The sequence below is a fragment of the Panthera pardus genome, unplaced genomic scaffold (assembly GCF_024362965.1).
Source record: "Panthera pardus isolate Hobbes unplaced genomic scaffold, ASM2436296v1 HiC_scaffold_19, whole genome shotgun sequence".
Lineage (NCBI taxonomy): Eukaryota > Metazoa > Chordata > Mammalia > Carnivora > Felidae > Panthera > Panthera pardus.
The window spans coordinates 16,249,596-16,269,224 of record NW_026526754.1 but is presented as its reverse complement, the minus strand read 5'-3'; the positions used below and the strand labels follow the sequence as shown (position 1 = coordinate 16,269,224).

The 19,629-nt window shown below is 49.6% G+C and overlaps 1 protein-coding gene across 1 annotated transcript in view; it reads right to left on the bottom strand.

Annotated features, from left to right (window-relative positions):
- The window catches only part of VAT1L (vesicle amine transport 1 like), a 148,699-nt gene that overhangs the window by 52,470 nt on the left and 76,600 nt on the right, over positions 1-19,629 (bottom strand). The window contains exon 7 of the mRNA XM_019413114.2: positions 17,778-17,972. Within this exon, the coding sequence (XP_019268659.2) occupies positions 17,778-17,972 (195 nt within the window). The remainder of the gene's footprint in view (positions 1-17,777; positions 17,973-19,629) is intronic.

The following is a 19,629-nucleotide window of genomic DNA, read 5'->3' as shown; positions in this document are numbered from 1 at the left end:
GAGGAGCAGAGAGGGAAAGAGAGAAAGTCCCAAGCAGAATTTGTGCTGCCAGCACAGAGCCTGATGTGTGGCTTGAAGTCACGAAACCACGAGATCATGACCTGAGCTGAAACCAAGAGTCAGATGCTTAACCAACTGAGTCACTCAAGTGCCCCTAAAAAAAATTTTTTTTAAATTTTCTTTAATGTTTATTTATATTAGAGAGAGAGAGAGAGAGAGACAGTGCATGAGCAGAGGATGGGCAGAGAGAGAGAAAGACAGAGACAGAGACAGAATCTGAAGCAGGGTCCAGGCTCTGAGCTGTCAGCACAGAGCCCAACGTGGGGCTTGAACTCACAAGCTGTCAGATCATGACCTGAGCTGAAGTCAGACGCTCAACCGACTGAGCTACCCAGGTGCCCCCCTAAAAAAATTTTTTATGTTTATTTATTTTTAAGAGAGAGAGGCAGAGAAAGAGAGAGAGAGAGGGAGACACAGAATCGGAAGCTGGCTCCAGGCTCTCAGCTGTCAGCACACACTCCAACGTGGGGCTCGAACTCCCAAGCCATGAGTTCGTAACCCTAGCCCAAGTCGGACGCTCAACCGACTGAGCCACCCAGCACCCCTCTCCTCTCTCTCTCTTATTTGAAGCCACTGAAAGATCATTGCTACCAGATGATGACCACCTACCCTTCTGCGTGTTCCCTGAGCGTTCTTGGCTTCTTCTGAGCTCTGACAGCTGCTATTATCTGGGCCTTCACTAGACAGTTAATCATGTAGAGCCTTAGGATGGCTTTTCTATTGTTGTCTGAGCTGTTTTTCCAATTTGTCATTGCTACTCTATGCTTTTGTTACCATTCTCCCTACACAGGCAGTAAACGGGGATTGGGGGCCCTCTCTCTAATCACTGATGCTCAGAAACCCAGTTGGGCTTTTGCCCTTCATAGACAAAAAGGGCTAGACCCTTTTTGTCATAGACCTAACGTGCTCAGCCCTGGGCTAAACACGGCACACAGCACAGCTCAGTATTCCTTCCTGGGGAAGAGAAGAAAAGGAAAACTAATATTTATGAGGTGTCAGGCACTGAGCTAGTAAGTTACATGCTGGGAATCTAAAACTCAACACAATATCTGCCCCTGCCTTTAGGAAGCTTGCAGTTTGGCGGGGAATATGGACAACGGAAAGACGATATATCTCAGTGTCGGAGGTACAGGGTGCTGGGGAGCACATTAGAGGGACGTGAGCTGGAGGAGGTTGGGGGGGTGGGGGGTGAAAGTATCCAAGAAAGCAGAGCTAAACAGAGGCCTAAAGAATTATGCAGAAATGGACCTGAGGCAGGCCAGAAGCCTCGATACTGATGTTTCTAAGATACAGTCTCACAGTAAACATTCTGGAATGTTCTGAGAGTGTTTTCCCCCAGTTCTATGGCAGCAAGTGGTCAAGCAGGCCTGTAGGTAGGTGGAGGCAAGAGTGAGCTCTGTGCCTGGTGGAATCCATCCTCCAAGCGACTGTATTGTCAACCAACCCATGGAACCTGGGGCCAGGTGTGCGTACCAGGGAAGCTAGCTCCGACGGCTGATTATGTATGGGTGCCTCTTCCCAGCTGTGCATTCAGTGACGTTGTATTAATGACTTGCTCTTGGTCATGACGGGAGTATTTCCACCACAGAAACTGGCAAATGAGACGTATCAGGGCTTTCTTCTCCTAGGCCATTTGTTGAAACTTTTACCGGCCTACCACTGTGTGTACCTGCATTTGGGGGCTTTCTGTGTTGTCTCTCACAACAGGCACCACTTTTTACAAATCTGTGTCTCATCCCACAATATTCATTGTATTGGGCATCTCTTGCACAGCACTTTTTATCTTCTGGGTCCCCTTCGCGTTCTGGCTACTGCTGCTAGGACCACACAGGTGTAGACCAATTTTATGCAGGGCCTCGGGCTCTGTGTGCCTCACCCCGAAGCGTCCCTGATGTGAAAGCGGGGGGCATGTGTGCAGAGCCCAGAAGTACCGGGAAGTTGGTGCCTGTGACACCCCCTTCACTAATGGGGACAGACGTTCAATGACAACACGTCTCCTCTGGTGTCCTCAGAAGACGTTGTGAGATGCATTTCCTGAGCCTGCCCAGGAAACGAGCTAACTCTAGCTGTATTTATGCATGGAATCCACTCACGGCCAATCTGACTTTGGCAGCCAGGGAGACAAAGGCTCAGAGTGATTCAGTTGTCATCTGCTCAGGAGGAGACGAATTTGGACTCCCATCACTGGGACTCTGAAACTTTCCATGCCTGCATACTTCCTCTGCCCGCCAACCCTCACCCTCCTCTCCCTCCTCCTGATAATGGCTCTTTATGGGAACACCTCGGTCTCTGGAAAGAATGCAACTGGAAACCACTCACCAGCGCAGTAGCTGCCTTTGATAACAGCCTTTGTTCCGTTCCTGAATGCCCTCCTTCTCCCTCACTTTTCCTCGGTGAGATCGCTTCTCACATAAATGTTCGCACACAAGCCTGTACCCCAGCCTCTGCTGTGAGGCCGTCCCAGCCTAAGGCATCCTCTGCGTCTGCTGACATCTGTCACATGACCCTGCTGTTGTGATAAGTAGGAAGTGGCCCGGGGTAGAGAACCAGATCAAGCGCACCTCCTCTTTGAAGCCCTGCCTGGTTTCCCCAGACCTGGTCATGCTATACTCCCAACAGAACCACATGGTACTGGGATGACCTCTCTCCTTCCAGACTCTAGCAACTAAGACAGTAGGATGTTGTATTCCTCATAACATTTCCTAGCACACGGTAGATATCAATAAGCTTTTAGAAGAGTAAATAAAGCACCTTTTTTTAAGGTTTTTTTTTTTTTTAATGTTTACTTTTGAGAGAGAGAGAGAGAGACAGAGCATGAGTGAGGGAGGGGCAGAGACAGAGGGAGACAGAATCTGAAGCAGGCTCCATGCTCTGAGCTGTCAGCACAGAGCCTGATGTGGGGCTTGAAGTCGTGAACCACAAGATCATGACCGGAGCCAAAGTCGGATGCTTAACCGACTGAGCCACCCAGGGGCCCCAAGAAAGCACTTTTTAAAAGTTTACTGTTTAGCACATCTGGGAAGAACTATTCATTCAACACTCCCTGTCGGGTGGAAGAAGGGGACAGCAATTCCCGATGTGTGCCAAGGCCATCCGAAAACCGCAGAGGTGGATAGTGAGGGGAAAAGTCCAACAACAACAGGCAGCGAATAGAAGCCCAAACCTCCTAGATCCGACACAGATGCTTGGAATGTCCGTGACAGAAGCGGCAGCCGCTGCTCTGGACTCTTTTTAATGACCGTTTTCAAAAAGGCACGCTTCTCAACACGGCAAGTCTGGGACAAGCTCACTAACACCGGAGGGGAAGCCGGACACAGGCGATGAAAGCTACAGAGTGTGAGTCATATTTGCAAAGCACGGAGGGAAGACCCCATAACACAAGAAACCTAAATGCGTCTAACGACACAAACAGAGAATAAGGATGCGGGGAAGACTGCCAACTGAGAAAAACTGAGCGAAGAAAGTCAACTTGTGCGTAATGGGCGACAGAGGGTGCTGGAAGCTGGTAGCCAAGTGGAAACAATGTGAAACTTGACCTGAACAGCAAAGTGATCCCGGGGGTGAGGCGGGGGGTGGGGCAGCAGGGACTACGCCATATTTTGTATCTTTCCGGGGAAGATCTGAAGAAACCGCCCAGTCAATATTTTTTAAATTTAATTTAATTTTAGAGAGAGTGTGTGAGTAGGGGAGGAGCACAGAGAGAGAGAGAGAGAGAGAGAGAGAGAGAGAGAGAGAATCCCAAGCAGGCTCCATCCTCGGCACAGAGCCCAACGCGGGGCTTGAACCCACAAACTGTGACATCATGACCTGAGCCGAAATCAAGCGTCAGACGCTTAACCGACTGAGCCACCAAGGCCCCTCCCCCTCCCCTCTGCCCCCCATCACATTTTAAAACGCAGAGAATAAAGCTGGAATCTTGGCAAAAAGAGGGCAGTGAGAATAAACGTTAGGTGTCTCCTTCTCTCAGCTGTTGCTTTTTCTTTCTTGATGTGGCCTCAAATTCTCTTCTCCCTTAAAGATAAGCCATGCCAACAACTCTTTTAGCTGTAAGAAAATCATCTCAAGATTGGGAGCACCGAAACAGCCCATTGTCTCCACAAGGTGCCCAGAAGTGGCGGGCAAATAAAGCCCTGTCCCCTGACAGGTAGGGGGTGGCTCAGGCGAGCCTTTTGTAACCACATGACCACTCAGGTAGAGTTGAATTCCTCCTATTTGCCAGCAGTATCTCTTGTGATCTCTCCCGTGCTTGCGTGAGCAACACACTGTTTTAATGGTTTACACGTCTGCTTTCCTGCCTCTCCAGCTCCTAGCTCTGGGCTTGGCACGTAGTAGGTGCTCAGTAAACGCAAGTTTGGGGCTAACCAATGGCTTACAAATGAATGAGAAAATGATGACGAAACTACATGGAACCTGAAAAAAGCATTTTCTTAAGTAAAAAGTGGGTCAAGGAAGGAATCCCTATGTAGCCTGAAGGCACACGTCTTCGCCTGAAATTCTTTTGTTAGTTAGGAAGAAAAGGATCGCTTTAAGTGTCTCTGGGGAACTTAGAAAGTGTTACGGACTGAATGTTTGTGCGGCCCCTGAAAGTCGTATGTGGAAGGCCCAGCCCCCAATGGGCCAAGGCAAACGCTGCCGCCATTTTGTTGTAACCCTACCTTCCTACTTAAGGATCATAACACACTCCTACTTTGCTCACACAGGCGGCTGGTGAGCACACCTGGGGCACTTACAACAACAGTTGTGTGGGGGATGGGCAGCAGATATGCAGGAACAAAGCCAGGAATGGGCTACCTTAAAGCAGTAACAGTAGTTCTGTGGAGGGTGGTACAAATGTGGGTGGTCTCTCTTCTTCTCTTTTCTAAATACTGTACATTGTGATTATACAGGATTTACATAATTCTTTTCATGCAAGAAAAATTATTCTGGGGTAAAAGGCAATACAATACGCAAAGCACACACACAAACACACATATGCACACGAACACACACATACTCACGAACACGCACGAGCTCCAGGATAAGAAATCTAGCTTGGATTCCTGCCTCTGCTACCTTGTACAAATTACATTGCCCAGTCCCTCTCTTTTTTAAAAAAATTTTTACTGTTTATTTTTTTGTGTGAGAGACAGAGTGCGAGAGGGGGAGGGGCAGAGAGAGGGAGACACTGAATCTGAAGCAGGTTCCAGGCTCTGAGCTGTCAGCAAAGAGCCCGACATGGGGCTCGAACTCACAAACCGTGAGATCATGACCTGAGCTGAAGTCAGACACGGAACCGACTGAGGCACCCGGCGCCCCCTTTTAAAATTCTATATGATGGGCGTGATGTCACCTGCCCCGCCTATCACTGTGGGTTTACTGCAGGGCTTGATGCCAAAAAGGCCAGTAAAATGCTGTGCAAACAGCAACCTCTCTGAACTGTCCCGTCTATGCTTCCCCGCACAGCCTTTCATTCAGCGGTTTGGATGGTAAAAGTGATCGTTTGGGGTACGTCCAAGTGCCAAGCAATAGGAATGCAGGGAAATTAGCCCAACTCGTTCATAATTTGAGGCCACGGGGGCGAGGCAGGAAAGGCAAGTAGCAAGTTCAATGACCAGCCCTAGAGTCCAGGGAATCTGTGTTGCCCTTAGAGTCCTGTGCCTTGCAGGAGGCGTCCACTCTCCCGGCCTCAGTCCTTTTATCTGAACCTCGGACATAACTACTGCCACCTACAGAGGGCTGAGGTGACCATCGTGTGGCTGTCGGCGTCATCACCCCATCCTCACCCACTGGGGGTTTGTTGAGCAAATTTGCTGAAGAATAGCGCACATATATGTGTCAGGGAAGCCACGAAAATGACACACATTTAGGGAGAGAGGTGGAAAGGAAGAAACCAAAGTGGTATTGAGTACAACCCTGAGGCATTTCTAGACAGCATGCCGTTCACAGCTTATGCATGCCTCGCACCAGACTAAAATGGGCAGGAAGAGCCAGGGTTATCAGCCCCATTTTACAGATTCAGAAAACTGAGGCTTGCAATTCAGAGTCACCCGTCTGCAGTCAGAGAAGGTAGGGGCGGAAGAACCAAGGTTTGAAAACCAGTCATCTCCGCCCAAACCAAGAGGCCTCCAATCAGAGAGATGGGGCAAGCAGGGTGAAGGGTCCGGGGCACAGTCACCACCACCCTCTCCTGAAGGGGCCACGGCTATGGCCATGAGCCCGGCTGCAGGAGAGAGTCAGCCTGAGAGCTGAGTTTTGGCTTCACCCCTTGTGTTGGTGCGACCTCATCCAAGCCACTAACCCCACTCAGTGTCATCCGTGCGGTGAGGAAGTAAGAGTTCCTGACAGCACTCAGCATTGCTGTGTGTCCAAATGAGCCTGTGCGCGCAGAATACGCCCGGGACAGCGTCTGGCTCAGTGTAAACGTCAGACTCGAGCCGCCGTCGTTACTCTGTCCCTTGGCCAGGGCTCACAGGCAGCTGCTCACTCGCAGATGATTAAATGACTAACCAGAGCGCAGTACTTTCCTGGGCAGCACCTACCAAAACAAGCCGACAGTTTAGTAATCAGAGTCTAGATGGTCGGCGGATCTGTGGGTCCAAACACCAGCATGTGTTTATCATTTGTGCCACTCGGAGCTTCTGTTGCATAAAGCAGCTCCCACAGATGCCTCTGGAAGCGAGTTAAAGCAAAAGGCAAGGGGCGCCTGGGTGGCTCAGTCGGTTAAGCGTCCGACCTGGGCTCAGGTCATGATCTCAGGTTCGTGAGTTCGAGCCCCATCTGGGGCTCTGTGCTGACAGTGCAGAGCCTGCTTGGGATCCTTTCTCTCTGACCCACCCACCCCCCACCAGCCACGCTCGCTCTTTCTCTTTCAAAATAAATAAACTTTTTAAAAAAATTAAAAAAAAAAAAAAAAAGCAAAAGGCAAGGGCACTACTAAAGCCTGTTTACGTCACAGTGGAGGCAAATCAGTGGCAGGGTGGGGGTGGGGGTGGTAGGGAACCAGCCCTGGGAGGATTAATGACAAGAGTCAGAAAGACAGGGCCCCACCCTCCCCATCCGTCCCCAGATAGTAACAACTGACTTTTATGGGGGCACCAGGACGTGCCCCACAACCTTGCCCTGCACTGTCTGGGACATTTTCACAACCCTATAGAGTAGACACTGCCATCATCCCCATTTCACGGATGAAGAAGCAGAGTCTAGAAATGCCTCTCCCAAGGACTCACAGCTGTAACCAGTTGGAAAGAGGCTTTGGCCCGATTCCAGAGCCTGTTCTTTTAACCCTTAAGCAAAAATTTGTCTCGTCAGCCCTTTCCAGTTCACAAAACATTTTCCCATTTTGAGTGCCTGTGACTCACCATTTGTTGTGTATTGAGCTGTGTCCCCAGATCCTCCCCCAGAAAATTCATATGCTGAATTCTAACCTCCAGGACCTCAGAATGCGACTGTATTTGGAAATAGGGTCTTTGCAGATAAAATCAGTTAAGATATGGTCGCACTGGAGTGGGGTGAGCCTTATTCCAATGACTGCTGTCTTCATAAGAAGGGGAGATTCGGGGCCAGACACAGAGAGAGAACCCCAGGTGAACACGAAGGCAGACACGGTGTGGGGGGGATGTGTCTATAAGCCAAGGGACCCCAAAGATGGCAGTGAACCCCCAGAAACTGAGGGAGGGGCTGGAACAGATTCTTCCTCACAGCCCTCGGAAGGAACTAACCCGCTGCTACCTGGATCTGGGACGTCTGGCCTCCAGAACCGTGAGACAATACACTTCTATCTCTGAAGCCATTCAGGTTGTGGTTCTCGGTTATGGCGGCCCATTTTAAGGGCTGCCCAGGGAGGAGAATGCATCCAGCAGGTGGAACTGGAGACAACCTCCACAGCATGCCTGTCTGCCAGTACATCCTTTCTTCATGCATTCTCCGGTGAATGCTTAAGTGTATGTTCTAGTGCTCAAACAATCTTGGTCTGCGGCATAGTTAGCTCCCTCATCTGCTTCTAGGGAGTAGATCAGAATCCGCGATGAACACATCGGTACAGATACCTCGGAAAACATTTGAAAACGGGTCTTCTGGTGTCACCTTGCAAACGAGACCTATAAAGTGACTGCTTCATCGACTTGGAAAGCAAACAGAAGCAAGCAGACATTTCTAGCCTTGGAAGCAGCAGAATTTTGTCTGGGCCTTTTAAAAACACGGCCAAGAGCAGCCTGCATTGACTGTGTCCCTGGCTCACGAGAAAATCCAGTCTTGCGATGTGTTTTCAGCCAAACGATAGGCGTGAAGGCAAAAGCGATCATTTTCTACGTAACAGAAATGAATTTGGAGCCGAGCTCCCAGACTTCTAAGAAGGGGCGCTGAGCTGTGAATAAACCTAATCCTGCAACATGTCGTGGTCTCTGGTGGAGGCCAAATCGTCTGCTTAGAACCTGGATGGTAGATGCTGCACCAGGCTGATGGAAACACATGCCCCGAGGCCCCGGAAATCTTTTGCACCGCACATCCTGTGTTCTCCTTGCTCGGTATCTTGCGTGAGAGCCCCTGGCCCCAAAGATCTCAGCTCTGTGGGGGATACATTTGCATTGCATCACAAGAGTAATAGCCAGCGAGCACTTACTACCTGTCAGGCATCAGGTCATTTGATTCCTGCAACTGGAAACTGATGGAAGGTACCATTATTTTCTCCATTTTTTGTATGCAACTGTCCACGAACACGTAGATGAAGTAGGCAAGCCCAGGGGACCCCAAAGGAGGCGTTCCTAACTCAGGGCTGGGGGTCATGGCAAGACTGGGGGATGTTGGGGATCCTTTCCCAGAAGAGTCAACGACATCCCCGAATCTTGAAAGGGGAGCAGGAATTTCACAGGACAAGGATGAGGGAAGGGCACGACAGGTGGAAAAACCAGAGAACGGCACGAATACAGGCAAGGGGGCAAGAGACCCAGGTTTTTGAAGAGTCGCAATGGTCCAGTTGGCCAGAGTCAGGACGGCACAGGTGGGTGGTGGGGGGAATTTCTACCTACTCCATTTCCTCCGCCCCCGCAAGGTCGGCCTCCTGGCCTCCCCATCCCCTCATGCTCCACCAGAAGCACCTTCTTCCTGTGCTTCGATGTGCCAAGCTCCTCTCTGTCCAGTTTCTGGGCCTGTGCCCAGGCGGGATCACGTGCCTAGGTCACCCCTCCACTCCCTCCTTTGGGTTTTACATCCTGCTTATGTAACTGTCGGGCCGTTCACTCCTGCCGCCCTGGCTGCTCCTTGAGGTAGACCCATGTCTTCCCATTTGCAGGTGCCTTTTCGAAGCCCAGCCTCCGTTATTTCAGTGGAATAGATGGTGTCTTCATTCCCGATCGCTGCTGTAGCAAACCACCCCAAACTTAGTAGCCTAACACAAAACACAAATTTATTCTCTTACAGTGCTGTAGGTCTGAAGCCTGAGATGGGTCCCTGTGTGAAAATCAAGGTCTGCAGGACTGGTTCCTTCTGGAGGCTTTGGAGGGACGGGGGAATCTGCTTCTTTGCCCTGTCTATCTTCTGCAGACGCCTGCTTTCCTTGGCTTGTGGCCCCATATCACATCATCTCTTTCCCTCGCCTTCCTTTGTCATATCACCTCGTCCGACTCTGCCTCCCCTGGCTCCCTCTTACAAGGACTCTTGTGACTATAACACCACCCAAATACTCTAGGGTGATCGCCTCCCCTCAAATTCCTTGATCACATCTGTAAGGTCTCTTTGGCCCTACAGGGTAACACATTCGAGGACTTCAGGGATTAGGATGTGGACACCTTGAGGGGCTATTATTCAGCCCGCCAGAGATGGATAAGCTAGCCAGAGCTGTGTCTCGATTTCCTGATCTGTTGGAAAGCTCAGAGCAGGGTGGAGGGCAGGTGCACGGCAGGGCTTGTGGGCATGATGGTGCTGATATGTGGAGCTTCAGAAAACACACGTGATGGGGGAGGGAGAATGGGCGTGGAAATCGGGAATGTGTGTGTGCGCACGCGTGTAGGGCAGGGGGGCTGGTGGTGATTGCGTTGAACTGAAAAATCTAGGATTCTGCTTGAGAGAAAGGGGGACACACGGCAAAGGGAAAATGAAAGGGACATAAAGCAAACAGTAGCAGAGGCTTCTGGGGCCTCCATTTCGTCATCTGGAAACTGGGGGAAGGGACCAGGCTAAATGGATGGTTTTGCAAGGCCATGCAGATAGGACATACTAAGGACTGAGGCCGGGGATCTGGACTCCCCAAGCTGTCCCTCCTCCCATCTCCCAAGTCTCCTGATCCCAACTTTACACAGCCCTTCTTGGGACACCTGGGTGGCTCCGTCGGTTGAGCGTCCGACTCTCGATATCAGCTCAGGTCATGATCCCAGGGTTGTGGGATCGAGCCCCACATTGGGCTCTGTGCTGAGTGTGGAACCTGCTTGGGATTCTCTCTCTCCATCCCTCTGACCTCCTCCCCTGCTCGTGCTCTCTCTCTTTAAAATAGACAAGCAAATACATAAAATACACGGGCCTTCTCTCCACCCCCCCAGTGTATCAGCTTTATCGAGACACAATTTGCACGTATGGTGCATTATGATGCATATAACGCAATGGCCTTTCATACAGTCACAGAGTCGTGCAACCACCACCAGGAATTTTAGAACATTTTCATCCCTCCAAATGGTCCCTTTCCCCCTTCCCCCCTCAGTCCCCCAGCCCCAGGCAACCATGAGTCTACTCTGCAGCGGCTCCTCCTGCCTGTGCCCGGAGGGGAGGGGGGTGGTGCGTCCTGCTCAGTGCCCAGGGGGAGGCATGTGCTGGTCGTCAGCCTGTCTTACCCACGCATTCCCTTCCTGACCCTCTGCATTCAGACTTCTGCCCTCATCGTCCTACCGAGAGGGCTTTCTGAAAGGTCAACCATGACCCCGGGCCCAATCCAAAGGCTTTTCCTCTACGTGCTTCCTGGTCAGTCAGAGGCACAGCCAATACTAATGGCCTGTCAGATGGCCGTGGAGGTCTCCTTACCAGCGTCCTGTCTGCGGACGCCTCGTCTCTCCCCTGCTGTTGTGCAGGCTGGGTCACGCCAGGGCCCTGGCTTTGACCTCTTCCCTCTGCAGTAGAGAAGCTAACATCCGTGGCACGGACCCGACACCCAAGTGGCCACACACCAGCAACGTGGCCTGGGGCACCTCCCTTCGTCGCCAAGTCCACTTCCTTATTTGGGCCACAGCGATAGGGACAGTACCCACCACTCGAGGTTATTGTGGGGATTAAGTGAGTTAATGAACGGAAAACGCTTGGAAAACTACTTGGCCCGGGTGTTGGCTAACGTGATCATTTTGCTTATTCTTCTGTGCAATGAGTTTATTCGGTGACATTGTTTTTCCCCCCAAAACTTCTCAGCGTCAGACTTGCCTGGACTTCAACTTTTCGTTAAATTCAGTATGGGCGGGAGAACTGGGCGGGCGTGACTTCCCGAAAGCCTCATTTTTGTGACCTGGAGGGGGGCAGCGATAATAGCCGGGCCTTAGTGTTGTTGGGGAGTTCAGATGATCTCATACACGCAAAGCATTTAGAACAATGGCTGGCACACAGTGAGTCCTCTAGAAATGGCAGCAACAGCAGCAGCAGTAACAGGGACAGACGCTCACCTCGTCTCTCATCCACGTGCAATTGTGGGTCGGAACTGCCCGGGGACATCCCCAGCCCCAAGTTCCGCCGTCACCTTAAGCCAAGTTCACAGCTCAGCTCATCCCACTTCCTCATGGAAGCGCCTATCGCGGCTGAGTAAAATGGTATTTGCCAGCACCCCACTCTTGGTCTCCGGGGTTTCAAGACCCCTGGTCGCCTCTGACTCCTGCTTCTGGTTTATCTTTTATTTCCAATTATCGTCCTTTCCGGTGACGCCGACTTGCTTATTCTCCTCTGTTCCACAGCCCCCAGTTTTGTCTGGGGCTCACCGACCCACGCCTAAAAATCCACAGTGACCTCCTGGCCAGACCAGCTGCCCCCCAGTCCATTCTCCAAACCAGTATGCCCGTGAAACACCACACGTTGCCTGCTTTTGGGTGATGTCTGCAAAATACCCTCCCTGCCCCCCAACCGTGTGCCTCAGAAGGAGAGTCTAAATCTTTAAAGATGCTCCTCGCCAGCCAGCTGCCATCTGCCGTGATCACGGACGACTTTCCACGGTTTCTCCTTGGACCTCTGCCTCCTTAGCTTGGGTTTGGACAACTGTATCCGATGCCTGGCTTTGTCTTCTCTTAACTTACCAGCCTGGTGTTGGACTTAAGCCCGCTGTTTCTTTACACAGTCACACTCCCCACCCAGCCTTGTCTCCGGGTCATTCCATCCTCTGTCGCTGGTGTGCAACATTGATCTGTCCTTATCAAGCCAGTCTCTTGCTCCAGGGCACATAAGTGTCCCCAACAAGCTCAGCATCATATTATTATTTTTTCCATTGATTCTTGTAGGCAGACCTATCTCTGTATAGGTTTTGTGATGGCATAGGATGGAAAACACACATATGATTAAACCACGACTATTAACGTGAAGGGAAAAATGCGGGGGAGATATGACGAGGACTAAGGGGCACATAAATAAGTGACTGCGTTTGGCTGGCGAGCTTTACTACAGTCAAGGCAAAGAGAGATCTACATGGAAGGGCATAATTAACATAATTTACTAAAAGGTAATCATGCCAGATTGCTAGGGAGGCAAATTTTCTCCTCTTTTCAAACAGAAGGATGACATCATCTCCTAGATCAGCTCTAGCAGGATTTCTGCAATGACAGGCACGGTCTTTTAATATGGTAGCCACGAGCCACATGTGGCTATTGACCACATGAAACGTGCCTTGTACCCCTAAGGAACTGAATCTCTAATTTGACTTAATTAATTTACACTCCAATAGCCACATGTGGCCAGTGGTACCATACTGGAGAGTGCACATATAGAGGTTTATGTAGATCACGTTGTAAAATGCTACAAACAATGTCTTCAATAAAGGATTTTAAGACCGCCAAGATCTCCAGGCTACTCTCTATCCATTTGCTAGGGCGGCTATAACAAAATATGACACGCCGGGTGGCTTAAACAAGAGAAATTTCTCTTCTCACAGTTGTGGAGACTGGGGGTCCCAGATGAGGGTGTCGGCAGGGTTTGTTGTTTTCCGGAGCCCCTCTCCTGTGCCTGCAGACGGCCATCTTCTCACCGTGTCCTCACATGCTTTCTCTGTGTGCACATCCCTGGTGTCTCTCTGTATGTCCTAATCTCCTCCTCTTAGAAGACACCAGTCAGACTGGATTAGGGCCCACCCCAAGGCCCCATTTTAACCTGATTCTTTAAAGGCCCTATTTCTGGGGCACCTGGGTGGCTCCGTTGGTTAAGCGTCCAACTTCGGCTCAGGTCATGATCTCACATTTCGTGAGTTCGAACCCCGCGTCGGGCTCTGTGCCGACAGCTCAGGGCCTGGGGCCCGCTTCAGATTCCGTGTCTCCCTCTCTGTCTCTCCGCCCTTCCCCTACTCACACCATGTCTCTCTCTCCCTTTGTCTCTCTCTCTCTCAAAAATAAATAGACATTAAAAAAAAAATAAAAAATAAATAAAGGCCCTGCTTCTAAATACAATCCCATCTGAAGCACTGAGGATTAGGGCTTCCACACATGAATTTGAGTGGATGCATAATTCAGCTCATAACAGTTCTCCCTGTGCTATTAGATGGCAGGTGGGAAAAGACATTTTATTTGGTTACTTTTTTTTTAATTTTAGAGAGAGAAAGAGCAAGCCCATGAGCAGGGGAGGGGGAGAGTAGAGGGGAGAGAGACAGAGAGAGAGGGAGAGGGAGAGAGAGGGAGAGGAAGGGAGGGAGGGAATCCCAAGCAGGCTCCACACTCAGCGCTCAAACCCGCAACCCTGGGATCACACCCTGAGCTGAAATCGAGAGTCGGATGCTCAACCAACTGAGCCGCCCAGGCTCCTCAGGAGAAGACATTTTTAACCAGAGGCGACAGCGACATAGTCCAGGTGTATGTTATTAGTGTCATACTGGGACCAGGAAGGGCTTCTGGGAATTGAAAGGGTCAGATGGTACCATGTTCCTTGGGCCACGCTCTCTAAGAGGAATCGCCTCACCGAGAACGTCAACTGCTCCTCTCTGCTTGGCAGTGACCGCCTCAGGGATTTGATTGCATTGACCAAACCAGCCTTATCTCCTCCCCTCCTTAGTCGGCCACCTCGGCCGTGTTTAGCTCAGACTCTCAACCCCACCGACCCCATACTCACCCCTGCTTCTGAGATTTTGTCACTGTCCCTCATGCTCGTAATCCCTTGTTTTTTTTTTTTAACCCCAACATCAGGGAAAGAATTCGCATCCCTCCAGCCTCAACCAAGCCCCACCTCATTCTCGGAACCACCTCTGAGCATTCGTTCTCACTTAACAACATTATTCTCTCTAGCTCTTGAATCCAGGTTGCAGTTGAAAGCAGGACCCCACGACTAAACACCTCAGTGTTGTCTCAGAAACTAAATCATGAACTTAAGGGTCGCGGAACGAGACGTCTGTCTCTTTTGTAGACTCGACATCATGAAAGAGTACTAGCACACAGTAGGTCTCAATAATGTCACTACTCTTGGTTGACAAATACATATATATATCTTTCATCCTTTTCCCACCTCTGAACCGTTTGGAAAGAGGAGCTTTTTTTCCAACTTAATGTCCCGCTGCACGTTTAAGATCTGGAGGCAAATCTGATGCCGGAACATCTCTCTCTGCTCCGTGTATTAAATCTATAATAAAGTCAAAGATAGATGGCTAGAAAGAAACCCTAAATCGTTTCTGAAATTATTAAATCTTCTAGTCTGAGCGCTCGGAGAGCCCAAGAAAATTTTCTTTTAATCCCTATGGGCTTTCCATTCCATCGATGAAGTTACACAGCTAGCCTGAAAAGCAATTTTGTGAAATCATTTACCGAAGGGGAGGGGGAACATCGTTATGGTCATCCTTCTGCGGTTGGCAAGTAATAAGCATGCTCTATTCTCCTCTGGCCCAGGACAGCTGCATGGGCTTGAGAAATAGCTGGGTTTTGCCCAAATGCAGCTCTAAACAGATGTCTGCAAATATCATCGAAAAAGAACCCTCGGAAAGTTGGTGGGTGTGACTGATGAGTGGCTGTGGACGTTTTTGTTGGCAAACAGGCAGCAGCTGTCTGTCTCCCCTTTGTCGGTGACTAGCTTTCGAGAGGAACCTATAATTCCTTTGTTTTCCTCGTAACTATCTCAACCAATATGACTTCTTTTAAAGCAGTGTTTCTCACCTAGTTCCAGTTTCGCCCCTGTTCCCTATCCCATTCAGGGGACATTTGATGGTGTCTAGAGATATTTTTTATTGCCACAGCTGGTCTCTGACCAGAGATGCTGCTAAACTTCCTGCAATGCCCAGGACAACCCCACCCCCAGCAAAGGATAATTCAGCCAAAATGTCAATTGAGCCCAAGTTGTCTTAAAGTAATAATACCTTGTTTTAGTTACGTCTTGTTCACTCATTCATTTATTCATTCCACAGATATTTACTGTTGAACATAGAAAATACCCAGTTAGTCATATTTCTGTATATTGCCAGACTCATCAATCCACTCACGTAATGTGTGTTTATTGAGTATTGACTCCAGGCCAGGCACTGGGGTCCTGAATGGCACAGTTGGGGTCCTTCCTCATCTGGGGTTTACTTCCTTGTGGAAGGGAGGCAGAGCCTCAACAAGTCAACAGATGAACAAGATAGTTTCTTTTTTGTTGTTGTTTATTTTTTTATTTTGAGAGAAAGAGTGTGGGAGAGAGGGTGAATGGGAGGAGGGCAGAGAGAGAGAGAGAGAGAGAGAGAGAGAGAGAGAGAATCCCAAGCAGGCTCTGTGCTGTAAGCGTGGAGCCCGATGTGGGGCTCGGTCTCACGAATCATCTCTTAGCCCTGACCTTGACTACCTCCAGTTTTCTCTCTGTCCCTGACCACTGAGAACCGGTACCCGTGTAGTCCAGCCCGTCTACACCACTGAGATACCACAGCCAGTACCGTATGGATGTCTGACTCGGTAAATTAAAAAGTTTTCAAGAAGAGTATAACAGTAAGCTAACCATCTTGGAAATGACACAGCAGAAGGAATGCCTGATTATCTGATTTAAGAAGCAGCTGAATCACAGTGACCATCTGCAAAAGAAAAAAGACTGGAAGGAAGCAAACCCAAATGTGATAGTGTTAGCCAGTCTCTGGAGTGTGGACTTGGCGTTCATTTTCTCCTTACACTTTTGTTCTTAATTTAGGAGTTTCCTACAATAAGCATATATTTCTTTCACCATAAGACACAAGGGTTTTGGTGATTGGTGTTTTTTTTTTTTTTAATTTTTTTTAATGTTCATTTACTTTTGAGAGAGAGAGAGACAGAGCATGAGTGGGGGAGGAGCAGAGAGAGAGGGAGACACAGAATCCAAACCAGGGTCCAGGCCCTGAGCTGTCAGCACAGAGCCCGACACAGGGCTCGAACCCACAAACCACGAGATCATGACCTGAGCTGAAGTCGGATGCTTAACTGACTGAGCCACCCAAGGGCCCCGGTTGTTGGGTTTTTTTAAAGACCATTCATGATTCTGCAAGATCAGAGAAGCATATACAGCATCCAGAACCAGTCCTATTTGATTACACATGGAGCCTCACAAAGTTTTTTGGGAGGCACTTTCTGTGCTCAGGGAAGCCATTGGATTTTGGCCAACCTAGTTCATTAGGCAAATAGCACCAGCTTTATTTCCAGGACAATACCTACTCTCTGTTCCACAGACCATTATGTTGGTTAGCTTTTTTCAAGGATGTCTGTGATTCCCAAAAGTACAAAAAAGTTCTTGTACTGTAAGGCACTCACCCATGCAAAATGCAAAAGCCACACAAACACAAAACACATTCCCACATATTTTAAGATCTTTCTCAGGGGCTCCACGGCTTCCTACAGCCAACAGCCTGACCTAGGAAGATTTCTCAGTAAAATGCCCCTTGAAATCTAGGCTTTACTTCTTTATTTTCTCCCCACAGATAGCTACCACACCTGGCTTCCCAAATGTCCAAAACTTCCCCGATCCTGGAGAATTTCCTAGACCCGTCCTCCACCTAGCACATTCTACGTGCTGCAGTGAAGGTTACATTAGGGATTCTTGGTTGTTTTTTTTTTTTTTCATGATTAAGGAACGCTTTCACACACTAGAACTTTTGGCAGATCGGTTAACGAAAACAGTCCAATGCCAGATCTGACGATTCATGAATAATTACAATGCCCAGTGTGATAGCCAACAGCATCTCGTCCCCCAGGGTCTCCAAGCATCGGGTTTCAGCACACAAAGCATTTCAGCCTGAGCCATGGTCTGCCCCAACCTGGATGTCCTATGCCCACAAGGTGATAATGTAAATGATGTTGCAGCCATATCCGTACTTCTTAGAACCCAGGTGGATCGTCCACACCCATTAAAACTTGATGGCCTGAGAGGGATTCATGGTACAAATAGTAGGCTGAGGCACATGGGTTGAGAACCACTATGGAATTCAAAGCGTTTCTTACATCTAAAGCGTGATACGGTAGGACAATGACTTTTAGGACCGTCATTTGAAACGAACAAACCTGGAGAATAACCTTTGCATGAAAGATTATTTTTATCCCGGCCGCCCAAATCTCCCTGGACTAAAAACAGATTAATTGTTGGGGGGAATCAAAACCCACCACTCTTACCTCCTCCAGGGCCCAAAGGGAGTCGACCACGGGCTTGATCTTCTTCTGGTTGTAGAGCTCAGTGAGTTTGTCCACTACTCCTCGAATGAGGCCCGCACGGCCCTGTTTGAAGAGCAGGTTTAAAAGGGAAAATCCCGCGATGACTTTGTTCTCTTCATAGAGCTTGATGGGGTTCACCTTCTCGACCTGCCACCACTGGAAGGAGAGAAGGTGTCAGTTACAGGGAACCGGAGCCGGTCGTGGTCATAGCCTTGTGGGCGGAGGACGGAGCCCCAGTGTGGCAGGTTCCAGGCGGCCAAATGGTGGCCCTTGTTGGGGTCATTTTTAAAGCAGCTCTCCAGCCAATGTTGGGAGTGCACGGTCACGCTTAGGAGCAGAGCACGGGGGTCTAGGCAGGGGCGAGAAGCCAACTTTCTGAAAACAACCATCAGGCCTCGTGTCGTCGGAACGTGAAGGCCCCGGGTTAGGACGGTCCGCACTGGAGTTGGGTCCTGGCTGCACCACTCGAACCCCCGTTCTTCTGTGTGCTTCATTTCCCTCAGCCACGGACAGGGGCCGGGTACTGCCTCTCAGCTTTCTGGGAGAGTTTGGTATATGAACGGTGGTGGCAGTGACGGGGTTGGGGAAGGGGCAGGGTGGCAGCGAAGGCCGCCGAGTGTGGTGGGGACTTGGTGGGATGATGATCCAGCCACAGGAGTGGCGTTCTAGGGGCAATAAGGGCACGCCTGGAGAGCTGGGTAGGAATCCAGCAGAGAGACAGTAAGGGAGCATAACCCAGGCAGAAGAAATAGTGTGATGGAACCGTGAAGCCACTGGGATGGGATTAAGCCAGTGGTTCTCATCTGAGGGAAGTGTTACTCCCCACGGGACAATCTGGTCATGTCTGGGGATGTTTTTGTCGTGGTGACTGGAAAGGAGAGGCATCTACTGGCATCTAGTGGGTGGAAGTCAGGGATGGTGCTGGACATCCTACAGTGAGCAAGACAGCCCCTCATGATAAAGAGGAGTCCAGCCCAAGATGCCAGTACCGCTAAGGTCCTAGGTGGGGGACACCCAAGTGACAAGTGTGACTCTCTCTTTTCCAGCCTCTCATCCCCCAGGCCAGACATGAAAATAAGAAAAAAAAAACCCACGAACAGACTGCAGAAATGGTTATCCAACGGTTTTGTTCTGGTTTAACTGCATCTTCTTTGGTGCTGGTTAGAATTTAGAAATTCCAAGTTCTAGTTTCTAGAAGGCTGTAAGGCAAACTGGTTAATGGTTTAATGCACAGGCCAAGAGGCATGTGATGGGTCCTTAGGAACATTCCTAATGTTTACGTTACTGGTGTGTTTATTTACATCCTGCCTTGCCTGGATCCCAAAAGCTCCCAAAAGCTCACAAAAAATTTTGGTATGTTTTTTTAAGCGGGAAAATCATATTGTTAGGAACATACGTGTGAGAAAGACAAGTTGGAAACAGGGATAAGATGCACACACAAAATTCTTTACTGAGGTACACTCCCTGAGGGCCCAGAGGCCAGCTCTAGGAGAGACCTTCATTTGGCCATGGGCTGCTTGCGGCAAAAACAAAGCAGAGAAATGATTAATGACTTGTTTCACGGTGCATCTGCAACGTCTCGGTAAATGTTTGCGAAACGAGTGCCTGCTAATTTCTGTGCAATTTCTGCACAGTTGTAGTTCAGTGGGCTCTAGAGCCTGGCTTTGAATCCCAGTTCTGCCACTTAATAGCTGTGCGACTTGAGGCCAGCCACTTAACCTCTCTATGCTAAGTGTCCCTACTGCGCCTCATGGCGTCATGGTGAGGAGTAAACGTGTCAACATATACAAAGTCCTTACAACAGTGTCTGACC